Source organism: Podarcis filfolensis, assembly GCF_964270895.1.
Source record: "Podarcis filfolensis genome assembly, chromosome: 3".
Classification (NCBI taxonomy): Eukaryota; Metazoa; Chordata; class Lepidosauria; order Squamata; family Lacertidae; genus Podarcis; species Podarcis filfolensis.
Window position 1 is genome coordinate 82,049,364 of NC_139606.1, and position 25,680 is coordinate 82,075,043.

Genomic DNA, 25,680 nt, shown 5'->3' on the forward strand with positions numbered 1-25,680 from the left:
TCTCCTAGTTTTAGTTCAGCATATCTTGAATGCAAAGGAATGCATGAAAATGCAGTCACTATTATTTAGAGGTTGCTTTTTTGAGAGTTTGTCAGTGAATTTTTTAAACGAAAAGTTTGGTCTCTATGCCTGTTTAAATATCACAGTGACTGACTCTACATCCTTCCTCAAATCTGGAAAATAGTATTCCTAACACAGAGGCCAATTATGATTACCCTAATGCCATGCTCTGCACATGAGCCATGTCATTTTCAGTTCTGAACCGTGCATTGCAACTATGTTCTGCTATGCCCTGGCTGAAATTATTTTATTTCATTTGGTCTGTTGGTTGGAATCCTTTAAAAAAAAAATCATAAGAAAGCATTTTTTATCATTAAAAGTTAAACTGATTTGTAGAGGCATGAAAACTGCATGCCACTGGAAGCAAGTGTTCCTCACATTTTAAAAAGTTGTGTGTACTATGTTTAGAGTTCTGGCAATGGAAAGTGAAATCGATACATGCATTTTAAAACTCACATGGAACTACTAACTTTCTAAATAAGAGTTATGGAGTCAATCTTGTTTGAAAATCATACTTGATTGCTCTTGCCTGGAAGATGTCCGTAGATGCGCAAGAATAATCCCCCCCCCCCTTATTTTAGAGAAAGTGTGGACAGCCGCACTCTGCACATGTGTAATGGCACCCTTTCCTTAAAAAGTGCCGCACACTCACTTCCTATGAAAACATGTCAGGCTAAAAACTGCAGCCCAACCCACCCGAAATGTTACCACCAGCGGCCTCTGATGTAACTCTTCTTGTTCAAAATCTGTTGTTCTAATTGAAGCAGGTAGTGATAGGTAGCAATGGGGGCGGGATACGGTTCGCACCGGGCACAGGTGTAGTTTACTACGGTACTTGGCTAGCTTTTAAATTCAAAGAGGCTGCAAATTCTAGAGGAGAATTGATAAATAAACTTAGGGAGCAAAGCCCCGCTCAACAATGCAGGGCCGGCTTCCGAGTCACCCAACTGCCTATTGCGAAGCTTCCCAAACCAAGAGGCCAAGATCTCGGTTTCGGTGCGAGCGATGGGCGGCCTCCCTCCTTAACGGGGCGCCCCTCCGCCCGGGCAAACCGGGAGCGCGCGCTGCGGAGCGCCGGGGCGGAGGCGAGGCGGCGAGCACGCGCAGGCCGGGCCCGGCCGGCCTCTCTCCTCAGTCGCTGCGTCGTCGGCCATGGCGGCGGCGGCGGCGGCCTCGCAACGGGATCCTGCCGGGGACTGGCAGGACTTCTCGGGCTTCCAGCCCCCGGCCGAGGAGAGCGGCTGCCCGGAGGCCCCGGCGGCGTGTCGGGAAGGGGGCTCTTGGGGCGGCGGCGGAGGAGGCAACGACCTGGCGGCCCAGCTGCCGCTCTGCTTCCAGGCGCCGCCGCCGCCGAGCTGCGCCGAAGGGGAAGCGCGGGTCCCGCCGAGGCCTCTCAGCGACCAGAGCGCGCTGCACGAAGACGAGTGAGTGGCCGGGCCGGGGACCCTTCCGGGGGGGGGGTGCGTGACGGGCCCGCCCCCCCAGGCCGGTGTGGCCTTTTCGGGACGGGGTGCATAGTTTGGGGGGCAGATATTAACGCCCTGGGCCCTGAGACGCTTCTCCCCGCGAAGAGCTGGTGGTTGGGGATGAAGGGGCTGCTGGGAGCGCAGAATCGCCCCCTCGAGGAGGCGGGAGGGAGCTGCGCCGCCCTCTGCATTCCCCAGCACTGCGCGGTCCCCGAGGCCCTTGAGGAAGACGTCGGAATGCAACACTAGGGTTGGTTGGGCAGCATTCGGCGAGCTCGGCCTTTTGCTCGTGGGGGGGGGGGGGGTTGCTCGGAAGCTCAGAGCGGTTTCCTGTAGGTATCGTGCCAAGGGTTGGACTAAATGACCCGCGGGGGTCCCTTCCAACTCTGCCATTCTATGAAGCTTCTTTAGTACGTCAGGACTCAGCCACGCAGGCAAGCTTTTTTCTAGTCCCCCAGAACCGGCTTCCAGCTTAGAGGGGACTTCTCTGTCTGGTGGAAGGAGAACTATCTGTGCGCAGAAAACTGCCCATTGATTTATTTAAGGAGAGGCCCTTTAAAAAACCGTCCAGTCCCAGAAGACGTGTTGGCTCTGCATGGGGCTTATTCCTGGTCAAAAGATTGCAGCCTCAGGCATGGGAAGCTTCCATACACAGACATGATTTGTTGCTTCTAAACCATAATATTTGAGAACCCGCTTGTCAGTGTTCTTAAAACCTTGCTCACTAGAGGTTTCTCTTTAAAGTCTGTGGAACTTTGACTTCGTCTTTTTATGTTGTTTGCTTCTTAGCAAGCACAAGTTTGTCATCTGCTCTGATTTGTTCTCCAATACAGTTAATCCTCTCAGATTAGATTCTCTGTTTATAAACACATATTCTCTGGGTTGCCCCAAAAGTAATAAGTCTTTGAGGAATATTCTTCAGAGGCCTTGTGAACCCAGGCAACACAGTCCAGTTACTGGAGACAAAAAACATGTCAGCTATTTCTGTTGCTGACTTGCTGGTGAGCTTCCCAGAGAAATATGATTTGACCACTGTTACAGACAAGAGTACTGGACTAGATACAGTCTAACCGAGCAAGGCAATTGTTAGATTCTTGCCTCTGTGCATGCAAAGCTAATTGCTGCTGTTATTCACGTATCTACAGTGAGGGAGGAAAGTACTTGATCCCCTGCTAAATTTGCCTGTTTGCCCTCTGACTAAGAAATACAGTGAAGATACCAGGTAGCCTGACATCTGGCTGGTTGATACGGGATCAAATACTTATTTCACTCATTATAATGCACATCAATCTCTGACTTTTGTCTTCTGGGTTTCTGGGGGTTTTCCTGTTCTTCCTCTTCTGTCTCTCACAGCTACAATAAACCTACCATTAAAATTATGGACTGGGCATTTTTTCATCAGGGGGCAAACTGGCAAATTTAGCAGGGAATCAAATACTTTCCCCCCTCACTGTATGTTATTACCTTAAAGGTATCCACTCCATCCCAGCAAGGGAAATCCACATGCAGAAACAAGTATACTTCCATGGACACATAGGCATTACAAATGTGAATCATGAAATCCATCTGGGTCTCATTGAACTGGCTGCATATAGCTTTTTATTTAGCTAAGGGTGGAGGGTGGGAATGAGTATTACCATCTGGGCCACAGCTTATTGCACACAAGTAAGGATGGGTTAGGGCCATCCCATCTTAGTTGAGAGATTCATTTTTATTGTTATGTATGTAGTTCCAAAATGTTTGATTTTGGAACCACTGTGGGATTCACCTGGTTAATGCATTTTTAAAACCACAGTGTTGCTCAGTATATTTGTCAGATTTAATATAGTAATTGCTGTATAGCTTGAAGCCTAAAATATAATTTATTCCCCCCCCCCCCCCAGGATTTGGAATGCTCTGACAGATAATTATGGTAATGTAATGCCAGTTGACTGGAAGTCTTCACACACCAGAGCACTGCATTTGCCAACACTGAATCTTTCTGAAAAGGGAGTAAGTACACGCCTGCAATACTTTCTGAACAGCTTTCTCTTGAATGCTTGCTGCTGTGGCACATAACCACAATGTTGTTGCATCATTTGTCAAATGAAGGAACTTTTGACATAAAATTCTCAACTTTCTGTTTCCATCTTGAGGCTGCCTCTTAAAAATATATCTGCCAAATTTTTATGATTAGAAATGAGAGTCGACGTATTTACCTCTTTGCGTTGACCTTTTGACACTTGAGTTGTATATTTTCAGCACCCACCCTATTTTTTGTGACTGCGAATGAACAGTGGGTAATAAAGTAATAATATTTAACATTTCTTTCACTCTTATAGTTGCAGTTGTGTGCAGACTTTTATGCAATGTTATGTAAGTTCTATTTAAGTTAGTGGCTGCTTGTTTATATTTGTTCATCGCTTTTTCGAAAAATATTAAAGCGACTTACAACGTATTAAAATACTGAACCATGTATGTACCCCTGCACATAAACCATACCTTATTGAGTGTATGTCCAAATCAGAAAATGACTTCTTTGATTACAGCTAAAAGCAATTTTGCCTCTAATTTTGGGCTAAAGTTCTGACCTAGTTGTTTTGTTTTGTTTCCACTGCTTTGCAGTGCAATCCTATGCATGTTTACTGAAAAGTAAGTTCCATGGAGTTGTGGGACTCTGAGGTCAGTGGGTTTAGGATTGCCTTTGGTTTAAAATGATCACGTATTTCTTGAAAGGATTTAGGATCCAAAAACAATAGTTGGGATTTGTCACATAATGTCTTGATGCTTTTAATAATGGTTTTCTTACAATTCTTTTTGTTATATAGGTTAATGACAACATGAACCTTGACTTATCAGATGATGAAGAGTTGAGAGAGCAACTAGACATGCATTCTATTATAGTTTCCTGCATCAATGAAGAACCGCTCTTCACAGCTGAGCAGGTAAAGAACAGAAAGCACCCATTCAGCTTTGATAACAGCACCTTGTTATTAAGCTTCTTATCTCTCTAATGGAAGAAATACTAAATACACTTGGAGACAAACTATAGGAATGCAGGAATGTGACCCAAAGTCCAGCCTTTGCTATCATATTGTAATTTTGTTTGGATTTACAGGTATGCTTGCATCTCATAAAAAGACACAAATGAAATATCAGGAGAAGATTTGCCTCATATGACAATATTTTATATTGAAGGAAAATGCTTAGAAAGTTACTGTTAAGTTTTGAAAATAAGCCCTGAATGTTACGTTATGTCTTTGATTTTCCATAACTCTGTGTTTGTGTGTTTACTTCGAAAGGTGATTGAAGAAATAGAGGAAATGATGCAGGAATCTCCAGATCCAGATGATGAAGAAACACCAACCCAGTCAGACCGCCTGTCCTTACTGTCCCAGGAAATTCAAACGCTTAAGAGATCTAGTACAAACCACAATTATGAAGAACGTAAGGAATCCTTCTGCTGTATTTTGCATTTGATTTCCTCTTCTTACAAACTGTTCAATGTTTGAAAGAGAATTTCACTTCTAAACACACAGTTAGGCATGATTTTTATTAGATGCCTTGATTGCATCTGATTTGTCTGAAGAGGTCAAAACAGTATGTCATATGTTTCTGATCTGTCAAAATAAAACATTTTCTGGAACACTTTCCTGCATTTTGTCAGGATTCTTTTTGCTTTTTTTTTTTTTTGGAACTTGCCTGATTATGGAATAGTTTGCAATGAGCTGGGATTCTTCTGAAGACCTTTATGCTCCAGTGTACTGCAATGTCATCTTCACATAACAAGGTTTTGTCTGTAAAGGCTAATGCCGGCACTGATCTCCATCTGAATATAATAAATATTATAAGAAATTTTTTTAAAGCAAATACCGGTTTGTGTAACATACAGAAGTTTGCCTCATATACCCAAAAGTGGTATACCCCCCCCCCAAGTATTTTCCACTATAGAATGATGAACACCTGATTCACCATGTTTCAATTTATTATGTTTGCCTGTCTTTCTCTTGGTAGTTTTGCTGTCATGTTGTCCACAGATAAGGCCAAGTGGAAGTGGAAGCAGACTGTATTCGGTGATGCAGATGTCTGTAATTCTCTGTAGAAATACAGTCTTGAGGAATTTCAGTTATCCAGGATAACTAAACGTTTTTCTGCCCCATCCTGATAGGAGGCTTTCTCCTCCTATAAGCAACTATTGAGTAGGACAGATGTACACGTTGTCCTTAAAACTGGTGACACCTCTTGAAAATAGCATTTCAATTCTTCTGGTCAATAGTCAGGGATGATGCAAGTAGTCAAACAACACTTGGAAGGTGATTGCTTGTCCACCCCTGATATGCACCATCACATGTGAAGTGAGTTGCAGTTGCGGAAGAGTGTTTCATCATAAGTTCATAGATTTGGCAGCTGTTGCTCTTTGGGTGCATTTGCTAGTAGCAAAGTATTGGATTTATGCTGCTTTTGATATGCAATATTATATGCAACCTAATTTTTTGTTCTGTTTGGAAAACAGGTGTGAAAAATCTATCTGTGACAGAATTAAATGATCTGTTAGAAGAGATTGAGACTGCCATCAAGGACTACTCTGAGGAGCTAGTGCAGCAGTTGGCACTACGAGACGAGCTGGAATTTGAGAAGGAAGTAAAGAACAGCTTCATCTCTGTCCTTATTGAAGTACAAAACAAACAAAGAGAACAGAAGGAAATGGCAAAGAAGAAAAAGAAACTGAAAAATGGCAGTCCTCAGAATGGCAAGCAAGAGAGGAGTCATATGCCTGGAACAGTAAGAACATTGTCCTTTGTGTCTGTAGATAGAAACCCAATTAGAATTTTAACTCTAGTTGATCACTTTCTATCTACGTCTTACTTCTTAAAGTATATACATCTCCTGTCTTTCTGGTTGCCATTATTAGGGAATCTCATAGCTTCTGATTGGCAACTATGACTTCATTAAACTGTAGCAGTTAAACATTTACAGTGGGCTCTATTCAACATAGTGCCAATCCTTGCAATAGTACAACAATTTAGTCAAATACTTTGAGAAGTTGTACTCCTTATGGATAAACACTGCACTTACTATGTTCTAGGGAATGTGTACTGTACATGCTTTGTTTTACCTGCTTGAGCAACTTGTAAGGAGTAAAGAGGAATGATACTGCCCTGGAAATTCAGAAAATGATGGAAACCTTTCAGTCTAAAATCTAGAAATCCAAAGTACAGAGGTCTTGGTAGTAATTTTTCATTAGAGTGATTACAGAAATGGAATAGAAGTGAAGTTGTGCACAAGGATGCAGAACTATTGGACAGATTCCAGTAACTGTCATTGCAATAGCACAGTGGCGTAGCGTGGGGGGTGCAGGGGGGGGGGGGCGGCCGCACCGGGCGCAACATCTGGGGGGGCGCTCGCACTCGCAGCTCTCTAGTGGAAGAGACTCGAGTGCTAAAATCCACAGGTTAGGGGGCGCAAATTACTTGCCTTGCCCCGGGTGCTGACAACCCATGCTACGCCACTGCAATAGCATACATACCCTTTGCCATATAAAGTTTTCCACATACCCCATCTCCTTTCATTAGCCTTCTTTTTTCTCAATTCTGTATGTCTTCTATGTCCTGCTCAAGCCTCTGCCTCCTCCAGTTGCTCAGGGATCGCACGTTCTTTTGCCAGTGTTGTCATCAGCATGTAGAGGCCCCTCAAAACCCTTTTCCAGGTACACTAGAACTTAAAGATGCGGGAGTACTTGCCACATACAGCACATCCTTTTAATGTGAGGGACTTTGGGGGACCAGAAAGATCCTGCCACTGATTTTAGTAAGATCTATGCTTAGTAGGATTGTGCTATGGTGTCAAGTAAGCTTTGCCTCGAGGCATTATATCTTCATTAAAAATAAAAAAAAGCTAGGGAGTAAGTGCTTAATGAAAGATATTTATGAAGGACTTGATGTATAAATAATGCTGCCATAAAAAGGACAGAGCACTTTTAATAGTAAATGCATAAATAACAGCATTAATAGACTCTGCATTGGCCAGGACATTGGTTAGTCATAAGCTTTGTTAATTTTAGGAGGAATAGGAACATGTACCATAAGTGACTGTCATTTTAAAGGTCAATCTGCTCCAGAGAGAAGTATACAGATACTCAAACATCATGTGCTAGAGCACCAAGGAGTTTCTAGTTGAACCCAAGTGATGCGTCCGAGGCACAGTCTTTTTCGCTACCTTTGTTCACATGTATCATGTGTACCATTTACGTGTGATGCAATCTGCATGTCTTTTTACTTGAGTACGGTATCTAAGTTCAAAAAGTGGCCCTAATCGCAAGTGGTACAAAGGATGAGAGAGGTTCTGGCATTGCGCAGGGCCTTGTGGCCTGCTTATCTTTGAGAGGGGCTTGAGGAGATGCAGGAGGACAGCCGTGAGCTGCCCCTAAATGCTACCCTCCCTTTTGCAACCTCTTTGTAGGAAAAAGGTCTGTTGGTATGCAATTCCTCTTTCTGCTCCCCTCCTCAGCCAAGGCAAGAGTAGTTTTGAGAGGGGTGCTCTTTGCATTGGAAGGATTTCCAGCTGCAGTCTCTGCAAAAGATGCTGGAACTAAAAATGCTGTACGAGATGGAGACCATCTTGTATACAAAACAATTGGGTTTGGAACGGGGGGGGGACAAGACTTTTTCAGCCTGAGGGCCACATTCCATTAGAGGGTGGAGCTGGAGGTGAAACTATTAATATAAATGTTATATTTGTATAATAGGCTAGTTTTTAATCACATCTGCATACCCCTCTCTATCCTCCATTAGGACAAGCAGGAGGTATTATCAGTGCTCAAGTGCACATTTCAGCCAGGCAAAAAACACATGGGGTGCAAAGCAGGGCCAGTGAGTGCTGTGGCTTAGAGAAAGTGCCAGGTGCCAAACAGAGAGACCTGGAGGGCTGCATTTGGCCCGCAAGCCTGAGATTCCCCACCTGTGGGTCGTAAAATAGAAGCTAAGCTGATATGTTAACCAAAATCAATGGTCCCTGTGCACCTGCACATTTTTGGGCTGCGTGAGAAAACGCCTTGCATTCAAAGCAGTCAAAGCAGATGGTTGGTTTTATTCACGTTGCAATCATTAATTACCTTTTGGTGTCAGTGGGGAGGTCAGAACAGAGAAAGGTAGACTACAAACACGTGACTGCCACTGGCATCAAACCATGTTACGGGATACACATGCAGACCTTTGTTGTTGTTTAGTCATTTAGTCGTGTCCGACTCTTTGTGACCCCATGGACCAGAGCACGCCAGGCATTCCTGTCTTCCACTGCCTCCCGCAGTTTGGTCAAACTCATGCTGGTGGCTTTGAGAACACTGTCCAACCATCTTGTCCTCTGTCGTCCCCTTCTCCTTGTGCCCTGAATCTTTCCCAACATCAGGGTCTTTTCCAGGGAGTCTTCTCTTCTCATGAGGTGGCCAAAGTATTGGAGCCTCAGCTTCACGATCTGTCCTTCCAGTGAGCACTCAGGGTTGATTTCCTTCAGAATGGATAGGTTTGATCTTCTTGCAGTCCATGGGACTCTCAAGAGTCTCCTCCAGCACCATAATTCAAAAGCATCAATTCTTCGGCGATCAGCCTGCTTTATTGTTCAGCTCTCACTTCCATACGTACATGCAGACCTTACCCAGTACCAATCTCCCCATGTACATTCACATGTGCTATACACACAGCACCCTTTTAAATGTAAGGGATCCAGTCAAGAAGGTGACTTACCAGTGGGACTTGTTTTTACGCATGTGTCAGGGCTACCCTAGGTCCCAGCTCACAAAGGACCAACGCTGCTTCGTTGTTAAGTATAAAAGCCTTTATTGAAGTTCAGTTTCACTTCCAGAGCCGCAGCGCGCAGCCCCACGTCTAAAGTGTCAGACCACTGATGCTCCGTCTGAGTCTCCTCCCCCTTGACACCAATTTAAGAGTCTAGCCTTGCTCCACCTTCTCCGCTGCTCCTTCCTCCTCTGGGTCCGCCTGCCCGCCGGGGTTCCGCCCTTTCTAGCCTCTTCTCCCGCTGATTCCCCTGAGCCTTCTCCCTCCCTCCGGCGGGCTTTAGGAGCTGGTTCCCCATCCGGGTCTCCTGCTGTTCCGCGCGCCTGCACATTTGAACTTGGCGCGCGCGCCCAGCCAGCAACTTTCCTCCTGACCGTTCCACTGCTGCTGTCACTGCTTCCCCCATCGGGGGGGCTAGCTGCAACTGACCTCCCCTCCGTTGGAGGCGTGGTCAGCCCTGACTCCCTCTCTGGAGGAGACACTGCTCCTGACACATGTGACTCCTCCCCCCCACTACGCTCTGGTGGGGAAACTGGTCCTGATCCTCCACTGCTGCTTTGGGGTTCCCCTCTGGCTCCTTGTTTCTGGTGCGTCCCCCCTGGGACCCCCCTTGCCCTGACCATCGGCGCCCCCTTCTGGGAATCTTCTGATTCGCTGGAGAAGCTCATGGAATCTCTCGGGCCACTGTCATACTCCCCTACGCTGCCCTCGGATTCTTCCCCTTCGCTCTCCCAATCCTCTCTCCCCAGTGCTCCTGCTCCTGATTCCCTGACATCCATCCCCCCCTCGAAGCCCCCCCTTCCCCCCTCCCCCTCTTCGGGTGTGGGTTCCGGGTGCTCCAGTCCAGTGGGTGTGAGTGCGGGATACCATTCTTCCCCCCTGGTGTGTAGCCGGTCCACTGGATCCGGCCCAACCGCAACGGGCTCGTCGACGTCGATTTCCTCTGCTTCCATCTCTCTGCTGATGTGCTCGAATCCAGGATCCTCCCCCAACACGTCCATGTCCTCCCCTCCCCCGGGTACCTCTGGTGAGACAGCTTGCAAAGGTCCCCGCAGCAGCTCCCTGCGCCACCCCACCTCCGGTTGAGTGTCCCACCAATAGGAGCGGTCTGTGGCAAACCCCGAGAGAGACCCCTCCGAGGAGCTAGTGTCTGGCGTCGTCTCTTCAGCTGATGAAAAACCCTGGAACGTACTGGCTGACAGTGTGGGCGTGAAGAGCCAGTCGTCGAAATACTCTGCCGGCATAGGTCTGTGTGGGAAGAGTGCATGGAACTCGTCTTTAAGATAGTGCTCCTCCACGGCATAGCACGGTACCCACCTGTTGGCACTGGCTGGGGTACCTTCCCTGGCGAGGAGGTATTCCACCCCCTCTTCCCCCCACCTCGAGTCCAAAATCTCCGTGACCTCGTTGAGTGGCGTCGCCCTCCGTGACCCCTCCCTCTTCGGAGATTCACTAAGTGTGTCTGGCGCGTTCCCTGTCGCCTGAAACCTGTGGGGTTCCCTGTAGGGTGTGAGCACTGACCTATGAAAGACTGGGTGCATTCTGGAGCCCTCCGGGAGTGTCAACCGGAAGGCCACTGGATTGATTTGCGCCGCGACCTGGTAAGGTCCCAGCTGCTTGTGCTTGAGCTTCCTCTTTGCTAGCGTCCTGGCCGGCACTGCCTGGGCTGCTAACCAGACCCAGTCCCCCACCTGGATGTCCTCCCCGACCCTCCTGTGCTTGTCTGCCTGCATCTTGTAGGCGTGTTTCGCCAGTTCCAATTGCCTTCGGAGTTGCTCGTGGACCTCCTGTAACTCTGCTGCTAAGTGCTCTGCTCCCCTTGGCTCCCCCTCCCCCGTCGTCTCTAACCCCGGGAAAGTTCTGGGATGCCGCCCATTATTGGCGAAGAACGGTGTCACTCCCGTAGACCCGTGCTTCGTGTTGTTGTAGGCAAACTCGGCCAGCGGTAGGTAGTCCACCCAGGTCGAGGGTTGTTGATTGGCGTAGCATCGCAGGTACTGCTGCATGATGGCGTTGACCCTCTCCGCTTGTCCGTTGGTCTGCGGGTGTCGTGCCGACGCTAAGTTGATCTTGACGTTCAGGATGCCCAGCAGCTTCTGCCAGAAGCTCGAGACGAATTGGCGACCCCGGTCGGACAGGATGGACCGCGGCAAGCCGTGAGCTTTGAACACGTGGTCTATGAACAGCTTGGCGGTCTGTTCCGCTGTGGCCACCTTCGCGCACGGAATAAAGTGTGCCATCTTGGTGAACATGTCTACGACCACGAGCACCGCTGTTTTGCCTCGCGAGCTGGGCAGATCTGTGACAAAGTCCAGGGCCACTCTCTCCCACGGTTCGAGCGGCGTCTGTAGGGGTTCTAGTAGACCCGCCGGCTTCCTGTGTACTGGCTTGGCCCTTTGGCAGGTGTCACACCTGGAGACGTAATCCGCGACTTCTCCCCTCACCTTGGGCCACCAAAAGTCTCTGGTTACTAATTCCGCCGTTTTGTCCTTGCCGAAGTGCCCAGCGCTGGGCGCGTCGTGTAGCTGCTGCAAGACTTTCGCGCGGAGGTCGTCTCCGGGCACGTAGAGAGCCCCTTTGCGGATGAGCAGTCCGTCTCGTATCTGGAACTCGTCGTCCTTCGCTGTGCCTCTTCGCACCTCCTCCATCTTGGATTGTGCGAACGAATCCGTCTGCAGCGCTCGACGCACCGCGTCCAGGTCCACGGCAGCTGAAGCGCACGCCCACGCTTTCGGTGCGAAAATGTGCTTGGCCGCCACCGGCGCCGCTTCCTCGAGATACTGCGGCTTCCTGGATAGTGCATCCGCCATGACGTTGTTGTCTCCCGGGATGTATTCTATCCGGAAATCGAAATCCGCAAAGAACTCCGCCCAGCGGATGTGTCTCTGGTTCAGGAACCGCGCCGTGCGCCAGTACTCCAGGTTCTTATGGTCCGTGCGGACTTGCACTGTGTGTCTGGCTCCAACGAGGAAGTGCCGCCACGCCCTGAAAGCTGCATGAATGGCCAGCAACTCCCTGTCCCAGATGGTGTAGTTCTGTTCCGCCTTGCTGAGTTTCCTGGAGTAGAATGCGCACGGCCTCCATTCCCCTTGCGGATCTTGCTGCAACAGGACGGCCCCCACTGCTCTGTCTGAGGCGTCCGTCTCAACCCTCATTGGTCTGCTGGGGTTTACATGTAGCAGCTGTTCTTCGGACGCGAAGAGACGCTTGAGTCTCCGAAAGGACTGCTCCGCCTGGTCCGTCCAGGTGAACTTCTTCTTCTTGGAGCTGAGGGTGTCCGTGATGGCCGCCGTCTCCTTCGCGAACCCTTTGATGAACTTGCGATAAAAGTTGGCGAAGCCGACGAACCTCTGGACCTCCTTCCGATTGCGCGGGCTCTTCCAGTCCAACACCGCGCGGACCTTGGCGCTGTCCATGGCGAGTCCCTTGTCGGACAGCTTGTAGCCCAGAAAATCCACCTCCGTCATGTCGAACTGGCACTTCTCTAATTTGGCGTAAAGTCTGTGCTCCCGTAGCCTCTGCAGGACCTCCTTGACGTCCCTCTCGTGAGCCTCCTGCGATTCCGAGAAGATCAGGATATCGTCCAGGAAGCAGACGCACTTCTTGTAGAGGAGTCCCGCTAACACGTGATGCATGAAAGCTTGGAAGGTATGGGAGCCATTTTGCAGACCAAAAGGCATTACGCGATATTCATAGGTGCCTAAAGGTATAAACATGGCTGTCTTCCACTCATCGCCCTCCCGCATGCGTATAAGGTTGTACGCCCCTCGTAGATCCAACTTGGTGAAGATCCGTCCCTTCCTCACCGTCGCGAGCAGGTCGTCGATCTTGGGCATGGGGAATGCTGCGGGCTTTGTTTTGGAATTTATGGTCCTAAAATCAACTATGAGTCTCCGTTGGGGCGTGTCCTTCTTCTTCACGAAAAACACGGGACTGCCCCCCACTGCTTTAGATTCTTGGATGAACCCCCGCTTCAAGTTGTGATCTATGAACTCCCTGAGTTCTTGCAGTTCATCTTCAGACATGGAATACAGTTTCCCAGTCGGCAGCGTCGCTCCCGGCAGGAGGTCAATCTTGCAGTCGTAAGGCCTGTGGGGAGGCAGCTTATCCGCTTCCCTCTCGCAGAAGACCTCCAAAAACTCCTTGTACTTGTTGGGTACCGCTTGCACCATGCCTAGGTGTAGCTGCGGTTCATCCTCTTGCCCCTCCTCCTCCTGGCGGGTCTGGATGCAGTGTTCTGCGCAGTAGGAGGAACAGAAGGTCAACTGCCGCTGGTACCATGCCAATGCCGGGCTGTGCCTATCCAGCCAACTCATACCCAACACTATGGGCGTGTCCGACAGGTGGGTGACGTTGAAGCTGATGACTTCGCGGTGGTTTCCAATTTGCATCACCATCGGTGGTGTTTGCTGTACCACCTCTCCTCCCAGTAGCTTCCTGCCATCGACCGTGACGACGTTTAGGGGCATCGTGGCTGGCATGAGTGCTATGCGATGTTGCTTGATAAAGTCCACTCCAATAAAGTCTGCGTTGCTCCCAGAGTCAATGGTTATTGGTACTTGCATGGTGTGCCCATTGGGCAACTGGAGCGATGCGGTGAGTTGCACCACTGGTTTGGGTGGGAGGGGGTCTGTGGGCTGTAAAATCTCTGGGGACTGCTTCACTGACTTGCCTGGTTGGGCCCCAGTGGCTCTGTTTCCAACCAGGCTTCTTCTTCCCCCTGCAGCTGTTTCAGCTGCTCACCTGTTCCCTTTACTGTTGCTGAGGCTGCAGTGTGCTTCTGGAGCCTCTGGGGACACTCTTTGGCCATGTGCTGTGCACTGTCGCAGATGTAACACTTCCTGGTCCCTCTAGGAGCCTTCCCCTTGACTGCTCCCGGTGTTTGGGCTCTGCTGGCAGTCCGAGCCCTTGCACCACCAATCTCCATCGGCTCTTCTCCCCTTCCCAAAGGAGGCATGGACAGCGCCCGCCCCGCCTCTCTGGGAAAGAAAGGGGTTGTCCTGGCTGGGGTGCTTCCCTTACGTCCTTCCAGGCGCACACCAATTGCCAACGCTCTTTGGGCAACTTCTTGGGTATTTTGGGGTCTTTCTCCTCTTGCCAGTTCATCTTTCACCTCTCCACTTAGCCCCTCCCAGAACAGGTCTCTGACAGCAATGGAGTCCTTCTCCCAGCCCAGCACGTTCAGTAAGGCAAAAAAGCGCGAGTGATACTGCCTCACCGTCGCTTTCCCTTGCTGTAGTCCATGCATTTCCCTCCGAGCAATATCTACATCTACCGTAGATTTAAAGCAAGCGTCCATAGCTTTGATAAATGCATCGGAATCTTTGAGGGCAGGGTCTTTTTCGCGCCACAAATTCCGCAGCCACGCTTTTGCTTCCCCATGCAAATGAGTGATTATGAAGCCCACCTTCTCTTCCTCATCTCTAAAGTCTTTCCGAAGCAAATTGAGCGCGTAAACCACGTCAGCTCTGAAGTTAGGGTATTGCTGCAGGTTCCCATCAAAGTGCGCCACCAGGCTGCCCCCCCTCTTCCCGAGGCCAACTCCCTCCGGTTTGGGTCCTGGCAGCCCCTCTTTCCCCCAACGGTCCCACCTGGCTTGCAGATCCCGGCAGAGCGCTACTGCTTCTTCTTCTCTTTTCCTGGATGCTGCTACTTCCGCGTAAAGCGTCGTGACTGCTTCTTGCAGTTCTTTCACCTGGCTCTCTGTAGTCATCTTTGCCTATCTTCGTGAGCTCGCAAAACACCAAGTCTTGCCCCTCGCTGCACCAACTCACGCTGCGAGGTTTTTATGAGGGACGGAGCATACTGTCAGGGCTACCCTAGGTCCCAGCTCACAAAGGACCAACGCTGCTTCGTTGTTAAGTATAAAAGCCTTTATTGAAGTTCAGTTTCACTTCCAGAGCCGCAGCGCGCAGCCCCACGTCTAAAGTGTCAGACCACTGATGCTCCGTCTGAGTCTCCTCCCCCTTGACACCAATTTAAGAGTCTAGCCTTGCTCCACCTTCTCCGCTGCTCCTTCCTCCTCTGGGTCCGCCTGCCCGCCGGGGTTCCGCCCTTTCTAGCCTCTTCTCCCGCTGATTCCCCTGAGCCTTCTCCCTCCCTCCGGCGGGCTTTAGGAGCTGGTTCCCCATCCGGGTCTCCTGCTGTTCCGCGCGCCTGCACATTTGAACTTGGCGCGCGCGCCCAGCCAGCAACTTTCCTCCTGACCGTTCCACTGCTGCTGTCACTGCTTCCCCCATCGGGGGGGCTAGCTGCAACTGACCTCCCCTCCGTTGGAGGCGTGGTCAGCCCTGACTCCCTCTCTGGAGGAGACACTGCTCCTGACACATGTGACTCCTCCCCCCCACTACGCTCTGGTGGGGAAACTGGTCCTGATCCTCCACTGCTGCTTTGGGGTTCCCCTCTGGCTCCTTGTTTCTGGTGCGTCCCCCCTGGGACCCCCCTTGCCCTGACCATCGGCGCCCCCTTCTGGGAATCTTCTGATTCGCTGGAGAAGCTCATGGAATCTCTCGGGCCACTGTCATACTCCCCTACGCTGCCCTCGGATTCTTCCCCTTCGCTCTCCCAATCCTCTCTCCCCAGTGCTCCTGCTCCTGATTCCCTGACAGCATGACATGCCTATTGGGACAACTAAGTATACGTTTTTTTATATCTTAGGTTTTAAGTGTTCTTCTTTATTCTACATGCTGCATATTAATTTAACGGTTGGTGTGAATAAAGTAAAAGACTAGCTACTATAGCAAGGGTGAGGAACTGGATCCAGCCAGAGGGTCGGATCCAGAAGTAGTGAACCCTCCACAGGTTAGTTTGACAGGTGGGCAAACATCAGGTGTCTGAAGCTTTAGGCTGTGGCTGCAAACAAGTCTGTTTTATGACATTTAGCATCTCACATAATTCATGTAGAAAACACTTTGGTATCAGGCCTGTGTTTATAAAACTGTACTGATGGTCCTATTTCTAAATTCTATAGTTTTCTTTTGCTAAAGAACTAAATATTGAAAAAGTAAGCTTTTCTTCGCTTAAACTGCAGTTGCATTTATTCATTCCTAACAGCTTGTCTCTGTCATTTACCTTGCTTGCATCTTTAGTAAATCCTAACTAATAGCTTTTAAATTTTTCTGTTCTCCCTTCCCTTTTCCCTCCTGCCATGTTCTTGCTCCCTATAGCGGTTCAGCATGGAAGGGATCTCAAATGTTATTCAGAATGGCTTCCGTCAAACGTTTGGAAACTCGGGTGGAGAAAAACAGGTGCTGGGCTCTCCTCTGACACTTTGGTTTTTTCCCTTGTGCTATCCTTTCTGTCTTTATATAAATCAAAGCCTTAAAAAGCTGGCAGCGGTAGCATTTTCAGACTACAAGTGATCACCGGAGGGGGAGGGGATATTAGCATGCTTACTCGCGTCTTCTCTGCCTTCAAGGCTATGATTTGTTTGCAAAGGTTTTCTTTCCTCGGTAGTTAAAGAGCAGACAAACCTTGATATGCACAGAAAAATTGCAGCAAATGAACAATTTCCCTCTAGGGTTCATTTAACCTCTGAAAATAAAATATAGGCATCAGCATAATACATACTTGGAATGAACTGCATGCATAAGAAATCAGCAGTAGAAGGTCATGTCAGCTTAAATACTTCAGCACAAGAAGAAAGAAATGCATGGAAATAGTGTATAGTAAATAAGACTAGCAACTTTCAGTAGGTTTAAAGCCTCTTTATTATGGATTCTAAAACATCACGTGTTTCCTTGGACAATTTTTTATTTCATTTTAAGCAAATATATATGTAATCCACAATCCAAAGGGATATTAAATGCCATAAATACTTTTTTTCTCCAAACAATTTGTTGTTATTATGTTTTATATCCCAATGTCAGATTGCTAGACTGTATTATAGTATTGAAAATGTATGTCTATACAACCTTACAATAATCAGGGGGTGGACTAGATGACCCTAGGGGTACCTTCTAACTCTGCAGTTATGTGGTTTTGGCTGGTTTTTATGATCAGGCATATTTGTTTTAGATCAGACCCACAGCTAGTGCTACTATGCAAATTTTCATGAGGATCAAATTGTTTAAAAGACAAGACATACATTTTTTTTTACTAAACACACTTTCATTTTAAAAATCTCAGATAGAACATGTACTTCTATATTTGTACAGGCTTTAAATAAAGGTAACAAAAACAATTCTGAGACAGATGGTATAAGACAAGGTAGCTTCCTATGTACGCATTTCATAGTCTGTGGTAATCTTTTTAACAATATTAAAATCATTGGACAGCTTCTCTTTGCAGTTAGCACCACTTAGCATAAACATTGGATTGAGTAGTGACAATAGGATTTGGAGAGGGTAAAATCTAATTTTGACCAGCCCTCATCTTGGAGAGTCCTGAAGAGAGGCTGGGAACATTAGAACTCTTTAAATCCTGGGTCCCTAAAGAATATGGAAGGTAGAAGAGCAGTGATAAAAACAAGGTTGAAGGTTCAATCCCTGTATGGGACAGCTGCATAGAATCATAGAGTTGGAAGGGAACCTGTGGATCATCTAGTCCAACCCCTGCAATGTTGGAGCACACAGCTGTCCCTTACGGGGATCGAACCCACAACCTTGGCATCCACCACACTTTAATCAGCTGAGCTGGATGGCCCTCAGAGTCCTGTCCAACTATAATTCTATTGGGTCAGCCTGGATAGCTCAGGTGGTTAGAGTGGTTTGCAATCTAAGTCCAGAAGAAGGCCACAGTGCTAAAATGAATGAGCTGGGGTCTTTTGGACTGCTGTGTATGTTGTCAGTGTCCCCAGTGGAGCCCATTCCAAGCAGTCCCTGCCAGTGCTTCCATGGTAGTCCTTTTACTAGACGAATACAATCCGTTTGCACACTGAGCTCCTGCAGATGCCTAGATCTCTGTTCAACTTGGTGCTTGCAAATTAAGCCCTTCTGTTGAAATAAATGCCCAACTTATTGGCAGAGAACTCTGTGGCTGCAGAAGCCCATGTACTACTTATCAGTCTCTGAACTGGAGCAAAGTTTGTATCAACTTTTGGTGTGGGCAGTTTTGAAAGGAGGGGCTGTGTGATATTTGCTGAGCATGGTTTGGGGTCTCCAATATTGTTTGCTGTCAGAACCTTCAACATTGTTTTAGAAGCTCATTGTAAGGTATGTGTACTATGTACATTAATTTGACATCACTTCTGTAGTCTGCAAAATAAGTATTTTACTAGTTTGATAGCTCTCTATCCCAAATACAGAGATGCTAACATGCATATTTCTTTTTCTGGAATTTTCAAATGCGTAATGCTTCTTTTCAGACTAAGGTATTCTGCCTCAGGCAGCAGCTTCTCAGTCATTTAGGCTGCAGTCCTGAACACACTTACAGGGGAATAAGTGGTTGAACATAGCAGGACTTTCATATAGCTCAGTCAGTAGAACATGAGACTCTTAATCTCATCTAATCTCTAATCTTATGGGTTTGAGCCCCACATTGGGCAAGAGTCCTGCATTGCAGGGGGTTGGGCTAGATAACCCTCGTGCTGTGATTCTGTGAATAAACTTGTATAGGGTTATGCTATTTATTATATTCTTATCATGGGGGGAATACTCTGCATATGTTGCCATAGGTTAACAAGTCAATTGGTTTCAATGGTTGAAAGAGTTTTAAAATGTTATTTGCATGGGTACAGCTCTGCATATTGCCTTGTGACCTATTGGCAAGGAGGGCTTCTTTATTTCAGAAATCCCCAAGCGTTCAGTTTTGGGCTTGAGAGTCTACAAAAAAACCCCAATGAATGCCAAATTTGAAATTATGGAGCCGAAAAATATTGCCAGTAAAAGCTTCAAAAGAAACACGTTCAGTTTTCTGAAATCTGTATATTTATTCAAACCAATTTGAACTAAATTCAGATGTGTATAATGTAAGCCCATGTATTGGGAACAACTGTGTTTAAAGTTGAAATACATAATTGGAAAGATTTGAGTAGTGAGCGGGTGTCTGCCATAAAACATTACTGCTGCTACTGCTACTATTTTCCATTACTATTATTACTACTACACACTTCTGTGTGGCAATAATAAAACATGCCACCAAAGGAAAAATGCTGAAGAACTAGAGACAGAATGCTGATTGAAAGCAGCTTGCTTCTTCAGCAGCACAAAGCAGTTGCAGTAGAAAGGAATATCTAGCTTCAGAGATGCCTTTCCAAGCAAAATGGGCTATGTCCACAAAGTGAAAGCAAATAAGGGTTGTTCAGTACAGTTGGGCAGCTCAGTTCCCTGGACCATTACGTTGCCACTGCCACTGAGTAAGCCTTCATGCAAGTGCATAGAGGAAACTAACACACCTTTCCTGGCAGCAGCTGGGGGAGCTTGGCCTGCCAGAATGCGATTTCACTCATCCAAATATATTTGGGTGTGTTCCTTGGTCCAGATGCTGGTCAGTTGGTTACACTAACTTATTTCACAATTCACGCAGCAAGTCATTCCATGGAGTCACCTCCCAACACACACGCACACACGCACACACGCACACACACTTACATATAGTATATCCATGATGGAAAGACAGAGCAGACAATTCCTGAACAAATATAGTAACTATTCTTTATTATTGGCATTTAAAAGATCTGTGGGTTTACATTTGGTTATCAAATGCAAAAATAAAATGTTGTGTGTACTATCCCGTTATAACTTCCTTACAGTGCAGAAAATCTCTAAAAGGAAGAGTTTGGCTAACTACAATGTGTCATATCCAACAGTGTCCATTGGCATAAGGAATCCATCAGAAGAATGAGAGAGGGAAACAATTTTCAGCATTTTGTCTGCATCACATCTGCTTTGCGGAATCACCAGAAATTGTTTCTGTCCTCATTCTGCAAACGGATTCTTTCCATCAGTGAGGGAATGGACACCCTGGGATGCTACCTTGTAAACAGTATTCTGGAATTTAAGATCAATTTTGACACACTGTATTAAAACACATCATTTTGTTGCTTTCTATAATATATTTGAATTGGCTTCATTGTGTTTAGATAGAATTTAACAGATCTGGTTTGTACATAATGAGATATATTTATCGTATGACTGTAAACTGGAAGTTGTGCCCAGAATCACTGATGCTATTTAGTAATCCTTGCATTCATTTGGCAGTACCTGACAACAGTTATTCCTTATGAGAAGAAAAGTGGACCTCCATCAGTTGAAGATCTCCAAACATTAACAAAAAGTAAGTATATAATAGTGATTAAGGTACTTTCAAAAGTCAAATTCTAGATTATTTTCTTAGGTGTCCGGAAGAGTCAGTGGGGTTACACATCTCCCAGTGTATCATTGGAGGAAAATTGCATTAGAAGGCCAAGCAAGCATTTTATGTTCTAGACTCTGAAATAACTAAAAAATGCTTGGAGTTGATCAGCAGCCATATGCTTGTTCATGTTACCCAGAGAGGCCACTAACTGCCCCATGGCACATAGATCAAATGAAGACTTATTTAAAAGGTTGTACCCTTCCTGCATCTTTTGGTGAAATCAGTGTTATTCCCCAGCTCAGATATGCATTAATATTCTGAAATTGGTAGAACTAACTTCTACTGTTTAGTTTTAATCAGCCAGGAAGTTCAGGTACATGATACGATTAGCCAAATTTCTTCAGGTTCGCTGTCTGCATCCAAGGTAGTAACTTCCAAGCAAATAGTTGTCCAATTCTCCTGAAACATTTCTTCTCCAGATTGTTTTTTCTGTATCAAGTACTTGGCAAGAGTCACAGCCATACTAATGAAGAACTATCCCTTTCTCCATTCATAAACAGTTCAGAGGAGGCACTATCTAAAGAGTTAACGGTATTGTTTTCAACTGACTAGCTGCAACTTGATTCTTGACTCAGTAACAGACTTCCTGACTCTCCCTGCTAACACTGTGTGGCAGGCCTCAAAACATTTATTTAGAGCACTGGACTCTCAGCTGTTGATATACAAATATTTCAGAACGAAACAGTAAATGTGCTACAATCAAGTATAATTCTACATAGGTATTTACTCTTAAATATTAAGGAGGTTGGGATGTGTTCTTCATAAAAGTTGCCCATTATTTGATTCACATATATTGATCCAAAAGGGAAATAGTAAAATTACCCTTGCCACTTGGCAGGTTAGCACAAGTGGCTAGTTTACCAAATTACCAGCATCTGTTGGTTTCTAGACCTGTTGTGGGCAGGGGTTGCTTTGAATGCACTTGAGAAATAATTATTTGGGTGCATTGAGGACAAAGCAGCCATGAAGTGAGCTATCTACCACTTGCTGACTATGGAGCGCAACACTAAAGACTCCAGCATCCAATGCCCTTGTACCCTGAGAACTTGGGGGACATTTGTGGGGTGGCCAGGCAAGTAGTGCTATCATTGAAAATGAACCCTATTATTACAGATTAATAGAACAGTCCACTTTGTTGGGGAGATATACATTTGATTAAAGCTATGGTTGTTTAATGTTCTTATTCATGGTTGACTTGGATGAAAGTAGGGGGGCGAAATAATGTGCACAAAAACCTTCAATACAGTTGCTCTTATGAGGGGTTTCTAAGCAGTTGTCAGTGCACTTCTTTTAGGTAGTCGACTACGTGCCTGTAAAAATACAGTTAAAATCACACCTTATCTAGCACAGTGCATTGCAATTGCTATAACAGGCAGAAAAATCATTAAATGGTCCGCCAAAACCCTCGGCAATTTTCCAGTAGTTTGTGTGAAAAGGGTTTGGGAAGCACTGCTCTAAATGCCATGTTTATATTGACTAAGTTGGTGCTTCTTCCACTGATCATCTTCTCCACATTTTACAGTTCTTCATGCCATGAAAGAAGACAGTGAGAAAGTGCCAAGCTTATTAACAGACTACATTTTGAAGGGTGAGCTAGTCATGCATCTTTTTTTAAAAAATGTTAATTTGTGGAGTATGAAATATTTCTACATTTCAAGGCTTTTATCCATTCAGGCTTTTGGCCAATAATTTTATAAAGCCATTTCACTACTAGTTTTAACTGCTGTCTGCAGTATGTTACAGTGTTTTTAAAACTTGTTTTATGTAATATAATTATTGTGAGCTGCCCTGGGGTCCCTTTGGAGAGGAAGGGTGCGAGTTGTGAATTTGAAATAGTAAATAAATCAAAACACTCTGCTGGCTTCATAAATGGAGTAGGTGAAGACACATAGATGGGGAGAGCTCTGGGATGTGGAGATTAAACATTGGGTGCAGAGACTTAAAAGTCATTTGTCTGTGCTTTGGAAATGGTTCAAAGGGCAACGCTTCCTCACACCAGTATTTTATAGGGGTTGTAAACAACTTGCCTCATGGAAAAGCTGCTCTCGTGAAATATGCCAGCACTAAAAGCTATGTTGCTCATGTCTTAATGAGACCTATGCAATGTTTGAGAAGGTTCTAGAGAATTATTACATATTCCTCATTAACTGTTTACCTGGTATTCTTATAGAAGCTGAAAGAAAAGCAGTGTTCTGTTCTACCTGTGCAGTGTTTCAAAGTGGTATTTTAAACTCTCCACCTTGCGTGTGTTTAATTTGTGTGATGGTGTGTGGCGCTGGCCACCAAGCGCATAAAGCGGCAATCACACAAGTTAAATGCGTGCAAGTTATGAGTCGACTGTAAATAAATATTTCCATAGTACGAGGATTTTTTAGAAAAGGATTTCAAAGGTTAGGGTGATAACTTGCAGCTGAATAAAAAACAACAATCCATTAAGCTGGTTTTTAGAAAATCCATTTTGTCTTTATCATTTGACTTGTCAAAAAAAAGCAAGTATAACAATGTAATGCTGTTCACATACCTGGTGCAATACTGCTGCAAAATACTTTTGTGTCAGTTCAATGTAGCAGTAAGAGTATAGGATTTGCATTTGTGCCTGTTGGAATTCAAGGTGTGAGTGCTAGAAATGTACTTTATTGTAGGCTTTGGAAAATTCATTGGGCACTGCAGATATGCAAATAGCATAAATAGGATAGGGGATAAAAAATATAAAATGTTAAAAAATATGTCCTCATACACTTTTTAGAAACAATTATCATATTTCTTTTACTTGTGATTTTTTACTTGGAGTGACATATCAGTACAAATATGTCTAACAAACCAAACAATACTCTAACCAAATATATTTCTTTCAAACCAGCAATGTCCCACATTAGTAAGGCACAAAATATAACCTAAAGACTTATATAAAAACAGTTCTCATATCTAGCAGTAACTCCTGTTGCAAGCATCTGAAATGAAACTTTTTATACCCTCTTAAACCAATTGCCCATGCAGTCTGGTGCTGCCAATAAAGCAGAATTTTGAAGAGAGAAACTTTTCACCAGATGCAATGCTTAAGGCTAATCAAACGGAATACAAAAAGTACTTTTAACCCCTTGCTGGCGTAAAGGTTCCTGAACCTAAATAAGTAGGCAGTGGAATGAAAACCAATGGCAAAAAGCAGCAGCAGAGGAACAGCAAAGAAAATTGCTTAAAGCTCTGGCATGCAACAGGGTTGGGAAGGGAAAGGGTTACACCCCTCTTCCATGTCAAGCTTTGTGTAAAATGTGTTGAACGTTTGCAAGAGGGAGAAATTGTTCACCTTCCTGGTTGAGTATCTGTTGCAGATTCGACCAAGAATCTCATTAGGTTGACTTAAGGGTGGAAAAGAACTTGACACACGAGAACGTTTGTGTGCTACCAAAGAAAAAATATATATATTTGGTGTGGTTTTGAGCTTTGGGTTTTTGTTTCCAACCTTTTGAATTAAAATGGGATTTTAACACTACTTTTATAGTTTATTACCTGCAGGGTAAAGATTTTCTTAATAAAAAACTGTTTTCAGATTAGCACAAAATGTTCATGATACTAAAGAAATATGTACTTTTTCCTCTTTTGATAACCTTAAACCTTACTTCTTCATTTGCTTTTGTGTTGTGCTAGCATTGGTTTGAAAGCTGGATTGCTCTGAGGTTTGTGTCTTTTAGCTCTGAAGCAGGAATGAGGAATATGTAAAGGACATGTCTTGACTCCCGCTGTAATCTGTCAGTGGAGAGAGTACACTTTGCATCAGAGTTGTTCTTTCATTGTTGCTGCATGGAGTATCTGAGAGATCTGCTAGATATCCGGACAATTACTTTTTAAAAGAATTATTCTGTGTCACCCAAGACATGACCTTCTATTTAACTCATTTCTGTAAGTAATTAGTTGATGGTAGTGTGTGTTCCTTTATGGATTTGTTTTGTTTGTGTGATGGGGAATGAGGTCCATATTCATTATGCATAGCAATTGCTTCCTGTGAATTTGGTAACGCTTTTAGAATAGAGATCTCAGCATTCTAGTTTTATTAGATCATATCTGACACTGTTTTGGGATGAGCCAATCCAAAAATACCTATATGCATATCTTTATTCTTTTGCAGTTTTGTGCCCTACATGAAGAGAGCTGTGTTTGGTGAAAGGCAGCCAGGCTAATTCCTGTGACAAAGGTTGTTCAAAGCCTTTCAGTTTGGCCCTGTGTTCTCATGTATTTACTATTTTCATTGCCTGCTTGGACTTTTGAATCCTGGAGTGAGTCCTCCAGAGTATGTAGAATTCATCCATTATTATTTTTCACTCGTGTGATGTATTTGAGCAGAGAACAAATGCTGTACAGTTTTATCCACATGCATTGTTTTGGCTTTTTAAACAGTATTTTTTACAAACACACGGCATGTTATTATCTTCCACAACAATCGGAGTCTGTGGAAGAACAAGAAACTTTAGTGTAAATAAAAACCTATTGCATTAAACAGAACTTTAATAATAACTGCAATAGGTTATTGCATTACATTAAATGTGTAAAATGGCTCAAAAGCTGAACCTGCACTGCAAAATTTGACTGAAGTTCTTCATTGGAGACTCTAGAATAGTGATATGGGAACTAGCACTGAACTTTTTTTTTATGTAAGAGTTAAAAAGAAGTATTGTTGTGTTTAGTGTTACTGTTTACGGATTCTCATCAATTTTTCAGCACTCTACAGAAGTAAAAGAGGTAGGGTATCATTTTTCCATTACTGGTTGGCTCGCTTAATGAGATTACAATTCATCAGGAAGTTATTCTCTGCAAGCCCTATGGAAATGAATGGGATATGTGAAAGACCACAGTCAGCCTTGCATGGGAAATCTTCCTGATTGATTTGTTTCAAATTATTGTCCCATTAATATTGTGCTCAGTATTTTAATTATTTAAATGAATGTAGTTGAATATGGATATCTTGCTGCTATTGTGCTTTTTAGTCCACATGTTAAATGTTTGGTCATAGTATAACATTTTATATGCTGCAGTATATTAATGAACATTTTTAAAAAGACACTGTTGTCCTGTTGTTATTTGATTTGATTTATGTA

The 25,680-nt window shown here is 45.2% G+C and overlaps 1 protein-coding gene across 4 annotated transcripts; it reads left to right on the forward strand.

Annotated features, from left to right (window-relative positions):
• Positions 1 to 983: 983 nt before the first annotated feature.
• Positions 984 to 25,643, forward strand: FEZ2 (fasciculation and elongation protein zeta 2). 4 transcript variants are annotated; one of them, XM_083604349.1, is made up of 10 exons: positions 1,160 to 1,484; positions 3,410 to 3,518; positions 4,334 to 4,450; positions 4,808 to 4,952; positions 6,019 to 6,287; positions 16,462 to 16,542; positions 20,434 to 20,509; positions 22,113 to 22,178; positions 24,236 to 24,264; positions 24,714 to 25,643. In XM_083604349.1, exons 1-9 carry the CDS (start codon positions 1,213 to 1,215, stop codon positions 24,244 to 24,246), a joined length of 1,146 nt encoding a protein of 381 aa, XP_083460475.1. In that variant the 5' UTR covers positions 1,160 to 1,212; the 3' UTR covers positions 24,247 to 24,264; positions 24,714 to 25,643. The 4 variants fall into 4 exon arrangements, 3 of the variants coding, with proteins under 3 accessions (XP_083460476.1, XP_083460474.1, XP_083460475.1); XM_083604348.1 differs by lacking the exon at positions 24,236 to 24,264 and having other exon boundaries at positions 1,064 to 1,484; XM_083604350.1 differs by lacking the exons at positions 16,462 to 16,542; positions 24,236 to 24,264 and having other exon boundaries at positions 984 to 1,484.
• Positions 25,644 to 25,680: the final 37 nt, after the last annotated feature.

What these genes read in the sequence shown, in the direction of transcription:
- FEZ2 (XM_083604348.1), top strand. Translation starts at nt 1,213, where the DNA reads ATGGCGGCGGCGGCGGCGGCCTCGCAACGGGATCCTGCCGGGGACTGG. An exon ending in TGAATCTTTCTGAAAAGGGA is followed by an intron (nt 3,519 to 4,333) that starts GTAAGTACACGC and finishes TTTGTTATATAG; the next exon opens with GTTAATGACAACATGAACCT. An exon ending in TCTCCAAACATTAACAAAAA is followed by an intron (nt 20,510 to 22,112) that starts GTAAGTATATAA and finishes CACATTTTACAG; the next exon opens with TTCTTCATGCCATGAAAGAA.